This window comes from Coregonus lavaretus (assembly GCF_964263955.1).
Source record: "Coregonus lavaretus genome assembly, contig: HAP1_SCAFFOLD_558, whole genome shotgun sequence".
In the NCBI taxonomy this organism is placed as follows: domain Eukaryota; kingdom Metazoa; phylum Chordata; class Actinopteri; order Salmoniformes; family Salmonidae; genus Coregonus; species Coregonus lavaretus.
In genome coordinates this window covers 221638-230000 of record NW_028157488.1, presented here as the reverse complement: position 1 = coordinate 230000, position 8363 = coordinate 221638, and the positions used below count along the sequence as shown (strand labels likewise).

The 8363-nt window shown below is 47.4% G+C and overlaps 1 protein-coding gene across 1 annotated transcript in view; it reads left to right on the top strand.

Moving 5' to 3' along the window:
• The window catches only part of LOC311125370 (uncharacterized protein), a gene marked incomplete at its 3' end in the record, with an annotated part of 35396 nt that overhangs the window by 25302 nt on the left and 1731 nt on the right, over positions 1–8363 (top strand). Inside the window, exons 6-9 of the mRNA XM_084199419.1 lie at positions 1–1807; positions 1891–2064; positions 7847–8020; positions 8100–8273. The exon at positions 1–1807 is cut by the window's left edge and continues 78 nt beyond it. Coding sequence (XP_084055545.1) covers positions 1–1807; positions 1891–2064; positions 7847–8020; positions 8100–8273 — 2329 coding nt within the window. The remainder of the gene's footprint in view (positions 1808–1890; positions 2065–7846; positions 8021–8099; positions 8274–8363) is intronic.

Genomic DNA, 8363 nt, shown 5'->3' with positions numbered 1-8363 from the left:
GAAACCATGGAAACCAAAGTCTGTTAAAGGACATCTACACAGAGCTCTACATCACAGAGGGTGGAAGTGGAGGGGTCAATAATGAACATGAGGTGAGACAGATAGAGATGGCATCCAAGAAACAAATCACACAAGAGACACCAATCAAATGCAACGACGTCTTCAAGCCTTTAGCTGGACAAGACAAACCTATCAGAACTGTGCTGACAAAAGGAATCGCTGGCATTGGAAAAACAGTCTCTGTGCAGAAGGTCATCCTTGACTGGGCAGAGGGAAAAGCAAATCAGGACGTTCATTTCATGTTTCCTCTTCCTTTCCGTGATCTGAACCTGAAAAAGGACCAATACAGTCTGATGCAACTTCTTTCCCACTACTTCTCAGAGCTGAAAGAGATTGACAGCATTGAAGATGGTGAAACCAAAACTGTTTTCATTTTTGATGGTCTGGATGAGTGTCGACTTCCTCTAGACTTCAAAAACAATGAGAGGTGCTGTGATGTCACGAAGCCAACCTCGGTGGACGTGCTGCTGACAAACCTCATCAAGGGGAATCTGCTTCCCTCTGCTCTCCTCTGGATAACCTCACGGCCTGCAGCAGCCAATCAGATCCCTCCTGAGTGTGTTGACCAGGTGACAGAGGTACGAGGGTTCAATGATCCACAGAAGGAGGAGTACTTCAGGAAGAAAATCACAGATCAGAATCTGGCCAATGAAATCATCAAACACATGAAGACATCAAGGAGCCTCCACATCATGTGCCACATGCCAGTCTTCTGTTGGATATCAGCCACTGTCCTTGAGATGCTGAAAGAGGCAGAGAAGGATGAAGTCCCCAAAACTCTGACCCAGATGTTCACACACTTCACACTCATCCAATTCATTGTGAAGAACAAGAAGTACAACAAAGCCACAGAGACAAACCCAAAGGAACTGTCTCAGTCAGACAAAGAGATGATCCTGAAACTGGCAGAGCTGGCTTTCCAACAGCTGCAGAAGGGCAACCTGATCTTCTATGAGGAGGACCTGAGAGAGTGTGGCCTTGATGTCACAGAGGCATCAGAGTACTCAGCATTGTGTACAGAGATCTTTAAAGAAGAATCTGGGCTGTACCAAGAGAAGGTCTACAGCTTTGTGCATCTGAGCATTCAGGAGTTTCTATCAGCAGTGCATGCTTTAGAATCATGTCTGGACAAGAAGGAAAATGTTTTCCCCCCCAAAGCAGTCACTAGTGATGATGATGATGATTCCTCTGACGATGACTATGATGAAGCAGCCACTCCAACCCTACTCCAAAATGTCATCACACAACAGTACAGAGACATGAAGTCAGACCCGTTGTATGACTTAAACAGGAGAGCAGTGGACCAGGCCTTGAAGAGTGAGAATGGACACCTGGACCTGTTCCTCCGCTTCCTTCTGGGCCTCTCACTGGAGTCCAATCAGAATCTGTTACGAGGCCTTCTGACACAGACAGGAAGTACAACACAGAGCAATGAGGAAACAGTCGAGAGAACAGTCAGGTACCTTTCAGACAAGATCAAAAGGGAATCCTCACCAGAAAGGATCATCAACTTGTTCCACTGTCTGAATGAACTTGGTGCCAACTCTCTAGTTGAAGACATGCAAACCTCCCTGCGATCAGGAACTCTTTCAGAAACAAGACTAAAACCTGACCAATGTTCAGCCCTGGCCTACCTGTTACTGATGTCAGAGGAGGTGCTGGAGGAGTTTGACCTGAAGACATACACCACATCAGAGGAAGGTTATCAGAGGTTGCTGCCGGTAGTGAAAACCTGCAAGAGAGCACTGTAAGTTCTGCTATTGAGTTGATGTATACAGTATCATTATTCTGAAGGATTTGTATATCTAAAAGATTATCTCCTCTCTCCAGACTGACTGGCTGTAAACTCACATATAAATCCTGTGAGACTCTGGCCTCAGCTCTGCAGACACCAAACTCCCCCCTGAGAGAACTGGACCTCAGCTACAATGACCTGGGAGACAGAAAAGTGGAGCTGCTCTGTGTTGGACTAACCAGTCCACTCTGCAACATACAGACACTAGTGTGAGTTAAATATCTTCAGTATCCACTGTGTGTGTTTATATATTATGTATGTACTGTATACTGAACAAGAATATAAATGCAACATGCAACAATTTGAAAGGTTTACTGAGTTACAGTTCATATGAGGAAATCAGTCAATTGAAATAAATTCATTAGGCCCAAATCTCTGGATTTCTGTCACGCTCTGGCTCCGGGACTTTGTATTATTGAGCCAGGGTGTGTTCATTTTTGTTGTGTTTGGGGATTAGTTGGGTTGTTATTGGTGGTTTCATTGTTTGGTCCAGTGACTCCCAATCAGTGGTAACGAGTGTCAGCTGTCGGCTCGTTATCTCTGATTGGGAGCCATATTTAAACTGTCATTGTTCACCTTGGGGTTGTGGGTTTTTGTTCTATGTTCAGTCGTTGTCACTGAGGACTTCATGATCGTGTTTTGTTTTGTATTCTCGTGTATTGCATTAAAGTCAATATGTTCGCTACCAACGCTGCGCTTTGGTCCTACTTCATAGACGGTCGTGACAGAAAAACCCACCACAACGAGACCAAGCAGCGTTTCCAGGAGTTGGATGACGAGTGGTGGAGACAGAAGAGCGAAGGTTGGGAGAGGACTATAGAGGCCTGGTCCACGGAGAGGAGAGACCCCCAGAAAATTTTTAGGGGGGGGCTCACGACGTCGGGGCAGCAGGAGTACGGGGTAGAGGAGTGCAGTAGGTTGGCAGAAAAGGCCGCCAGGTTAAGGGGGCCACTGGTCACGAAGGGGAAGGAAGGTGTGGAGGCACGGCGAAGGGTACTGGGGTGTGTTACCAGTCCGGTCCGGCCCGTTCCTGATCCCCGTGTAGGGCCAGGGGTGTGTGTCCTCAGTGCGGTCCTGTCTGTTCCTGTGCCTCGCATGGAGCCTGTGGTGCGCGCCGCCAGCCCGACTCGGTCTGTTCCTGCTCCCTGCACCAAGTCTGTGGTGCGTTTCGTCGGCCCTGTCCGGCCCGTGCCTGCTCCCCACACCAAGCCAACGGTGTGCGTCGCTAGGCCAGCTCGACCTGTTCCTGCTCCCCGCACCAAGTCTGTGGTGCGTTTCGTCAGCCCTGTCCGGCCCGTCCCTGCTCCCCGCACCAAGCCAATGGTGCGCGTCGCCAGCCCAGCCCGGCCTGTCCCTGCTCTACGCACCAAGCCAAAGGGGTGCGTCGCCAGCCCAGCCCGGCCGGTTCCTGCTCCACGCATCAAAACTACGGTGTGCGTCGCCGGCCCAACCCGGACTGTTCCTGCCACTCGCACCAGGCTAAGGGTGCGAGTCGTCAACCTGGGTCAGCTCGTTCCGGCTACTCGCACCAAACCAAGGGGGCGAGTCGTCAACCTGGTTCAGCCTATTCCTGCTACGCGCACCAAGCCAGGGAGGCGAGTCGTCAGCCTGAGGAGGTCCGTTCCGGCTACACGCACCAAGCCGAGGATGCGTATCGTCAGCCAGGTCCGGTCCGTCCCTGCCTCACGCGCCAAGCTAGGGGTGAGCGTCATCAGTCCGGATCCAGCCAGCTGGGTTGGATCGGACCGGGGCCATTACGGGGGGATGGATGTAGGATGGTGGTCAAGCCCGGAGCCAGAGCCGGAGCCACCTCCGAGGAGCAACACCCACCCAGCCCTCCCCTATTTGGGTTCTTTGAGGCGCGGTCGCAGTCCGCGCCTTTAGGGGGGGGTACTGTCACGCTCTGGCTCCGGGACTTTGTATTATTGAGCCAGGGTGTGTTCATTTTTGTTGTGTTTGGGGATTAGTTGGGTTGTTATTGGTGGTTTCATTGTTTGGTCCAGTGACTCCCAATCAGTGGTAACGAGTGTCAGCTGTCGGCTCGTTATCTCTGATTGGGAGCCATATTTAAACTGTCATTGTTCACCTTGGGGTTGTGGGTTTTTGTTCTATGTTCAGTCGTTGTCACTGAGGACTTCATGATCGTGTTTTGTTTTGTATTCTCGTGTATTGCATTAAAGTCAATATGTTCGCTACCAACGCTGCGCTTTGGTCCTACTTCATAGACGGTCGTGACAATTTCACATAAATGGGAATACAGATATGCATCTGTTGGTCACAGATACCTTAAAAAATATAAGTATGGGTGTGTATCAGAAAACCAGTCCGTATCTGGTGTGACCACCATTTGCCTCATGCAGCGCGACACGTCTCCTTCACATAGAGTTGATCAGGCTGTTGATTGTGGCCTGTGGAATGTTGTCCCACTCCTTTTCAATGGCTGTGCGAAGTTGCTGGAAACTGCCGGGAACTGGAAGACGCTGTCGTACACGTCGATCCAGAGCATCCCAAACATGCATGTCTGGTGAGTATGCAGTCCATGGAAGAACTGGGACATTTTCAGCTTCTAGGAAATGTATACAGATCCTTGCGACATGGGGCCGTGCATTATCATGCTGAAACATGAGGTGATGGCGGCAGATGAATGGCACGACAATGGGCCTCAGGATCTCGTCACGGTATCTCTGTGCATTCAAATTGCCATCGATAAAATGTGATCGTGTTCATTGTCCGTAGCTTATGCCTGCCCATACCATAACCCCACCGCCACCATGGGGCACTCTGTTCACAACGTTGACCTCAGCAAACCGCTCGCCCACACAATGCCATCACGACGCCATACACGCTTTCTGCCATCTTCCCGGTACAGTTGAAACCGGGATTCATCCGTGAAGAGCACACTTCTCCAGTGTGCCAGTGGCCATCGAAGGTGAGCATTTGCCCACAGAAGTTGGTTACGACGCCGAACTGCAGTCAGGTCAAGACCCTGGTGAGGATGTGGTCCTCTGTAGCTCAGCTGGTAGAGCACGGCGCTTGTAACGCCAAGGTAGTGGGTTCGATCCCCGGGACCACCCATACACAAAAATGTATGACTGTAAGTCGCTTTGGATAAAAGCGTCTGCTAAATGGCATATTATTATTATTATTATTATTATTATTATTATGACGAGTACGTAGATGAGCATCCCTGAGACGGTTTCTGACAGTTTGTGCAGAAATTATTCGGTTGTGAAAACCCACAGTTAAATCAGCTGTCCTGGTGGCTTGTCTCAGACCATCCTGCAGGTGAAGAAGCCGGATGTGGAGGTCCTGGACTGGCGTGGTTACATGTGGTCTGCAGTTGTGAGGCCGGTTGGATGTACTGCCAAATTCTCTAAAACGATGTTGGAGGCGGTTTATGGTAGAGAAATTAACATTCAATTATCTGGCAACAGCTCTGGTGGACATTCCTGCAGTCATCATGCCAATTGCACGCTCCCTCAAAACTTGACACATCTGTGGCATTGTGTTGTGTGACAAAACTGTACATTTCAGAGTGGCCTTTTATCGTCCCCAGCACAAGGTGCACCTGTGTAATGATCATGCTGTTTAATCACCTTCTTGATATACCACACCTGTCAGGTGGATGGATTATCTTAACAAAGGAGAAATGCTCACTAACAGGGATCTAAACAAATTTATGCACAACATTTGAGAGAAATAAGCTTTTGTGCGTATGGAACATTTCTGTGATCTTTTATTTCAGCTCATGAAACGTGGGACCAACACTTTACATGTTGGGTTTATATTTTCGTTCAGTATAGTTAGTATGTGTATGTTTTTAACATTATTTTAACATTTTGGGACATATCCAGAAACATACATTACATATATAAAACTAAGGTAAATATCTTGAGTGAGTTAGTATGTTTTTAACATTGATTAATCATGTGTCCTTCTGTTATTGTATTAATGCATCTCATTATTCTTAAAGCTTTGCATATTTAACAGTGTATCAACATATCTCCTCTCTCCAGACTGGATCGCTGTGAACTCACATATGAATCCTGTGAAACTCTGGCTTCAGCTCTGCAGACACCAAACTCCCCCCTGAGAGAACTGGACCTCAGCTGCAATGACCTGGGAGACAGAGGAGTGGAGCTGCTCTGTGTTGGACTAACCAGTCCACTCTGCAAAATACAGACACTAGTGTGAGTTAAATATCTTCATTATCCACTGTGTGTGTTTATATATTATGTATGTACTGTATACTGAACAAAAATATAAATGCAACATGCAACAATTTGAAAGGTTTTACTGAGTTACAGTTCATATGAGGAAATCAGTCAATTGAAATAAATTCATTAGGCCCTAATCTATGGATTTCACATAAATGGGAATTCAGATATGCATCTGTTGGTCACAGATACCTTTAAAAAAATAAGTATGGGTGTGTATCAGAAAACCAGTCCGTATCTGGTGTGACCACCATTTGCCTCATGCAGCGCGACACATCTCCTTCGCATAGAGTTGATCAGGCTGTTGATTGTGGCCTGTGGAATGTTGTCCCACTCCTCTTCAATGGCTGTGCGAAGTTGCTGGAAACTGCCGGGAACTGGAAGACGCTGTCGTACACGTCGATCCAGAGCATCCCAAACATGCATGTCTGGTGAGTATGCAGTCCATGGAAGAACTGGGACATTTTCAGCTTCCAGGAATTGTATACAGATCCTTGCGACACTGGGCCGTGCATTATCATGCTGAAACATGAGGTGGTGGCGGCGGTTGAATGGCACGACAATGGGCCTCAGGATCTCGTCACGGTATCTCTGTGCATTCAAATTGCCATCGATAAAATGTGATTTTGTTCATTGTCCGTAGCTTATGCCGGCCCATACCATAACCCCACCGCCACCATGGGGCACTCTGTTCACAACGTTGACATCAGCAAACCGCTCGCCCACACAATGCCATCACGACGCCCTACACGCTTTCTGCCATCTTCCCGGTACAGTTGAAACCGGGATTCATCCGTGAAGAGCACACTTCTCCAGTGTGCCAGTGGCCATCGAAGGTGAGCATTTGCCCACAGAAGTCGGTTACGACGCCGAACTGCAGTCAGGTCAAGACCCTGGTGAGGATGACGAGCACACAGATGAGCTTCCCTGAGACGGTTTCTGACAGTTTGTGCAGAAAATATTCGGTTGTGTAAACCCACAGTTAAATCAGCTGTCCTGGTGGCTTGTCTCAGACCATCCTGCAGGTGAAGAAGCCGGATGTGGAGGTCCTGGGCTGGCGTGGTTACATGTGGTCTGTGATTGTGAGGCCGGTAGGATGTACTGCCAAATTCTCTAAAACGATGTTGGAGGCGGTTTATGGAAGAGAAATTAACATAAAATTATCTAGCAACAGCTCTGGTGGACATTCCTGCAGTCATCATGCCAATTGCACGCTCCCTCAAAACTTGACACATCTGTGGCATTGTGTTGTGTGACAAAACTGTACATTTCAGAGTGGCCTTTTATTGTCCCCAGCACAAGGTGCACCTGTGTAATGATCATGCAGTTTAATCAGCTTCTTGATATACCACACCTGTCAGGTGAATGGATTATCTTAAGAAAATGGATTATCTTAACAAAGGGGAAATGCTCACTAACAGGGATCTAAACAAATTTATGCACAACATTTGAGAGAACTAAGCTTTTGTGCGTATGGAACATATCTGGGATATTTTATTGCAGCTCATGAAACGTGGGACCTACACTTTACATGTTGGGTTTATATTTCTGTTCAGTATAGTTAGTATGTGTATGTTTTTAACATTATTTTAACATTTTGGGACATATCCAGAAACATACATAACATATATAAAACTAAGGTAAATATCTTGAGTGAGTTAGTATGTTTTTAACATTGGTTAATCATGTGTCCTTCTGTTATTATCTTAATGCATCTCATTATTGTTAAAGCTTTGCATATTTAACAGTGTATCAACATATCTCCTCTCTCCAGACTGGCTGGCTGTAAACTCACATATGAATCCTGTGAGACTCTGGCTTCAGCTCTGCAGACACCAAACTCCCCCCTGAGAGAACTGGACCTCAGATACAATGACCTGGGAGACAGAGGAGTGGAGCTGCTCTGTGTTGGACTAACCAGTCCACTCTGCAACATACAGACACTTGTGTGAGTTAACTATCTTCAGTATGAGTTATTATGTGGATGTTTTAAACATTTGTTAATCATGTGCTCTTCTGTCCTCTAGTCTAGGTCAGTGTGGTCTGACAGAGGGTTGCTGTTCGGATCTGGCCTCAGTCCTGAGTTCACCCAACTCACAACTGAAACAACTGGAGCTGAGAGACAATGACCTGCAGGACTCAGGAGTTACACTGCTGTCTGCTGGACTGGAGGATCCAGACTGTAAACTACACACACTGGGGTAAGTACAGCTGTTTCAGTCAGGTCGGTACTGAGCTGAGTTACACTGCCCTCTGCTGGACTGGAGGATCCAGACTGTAAACTACACACA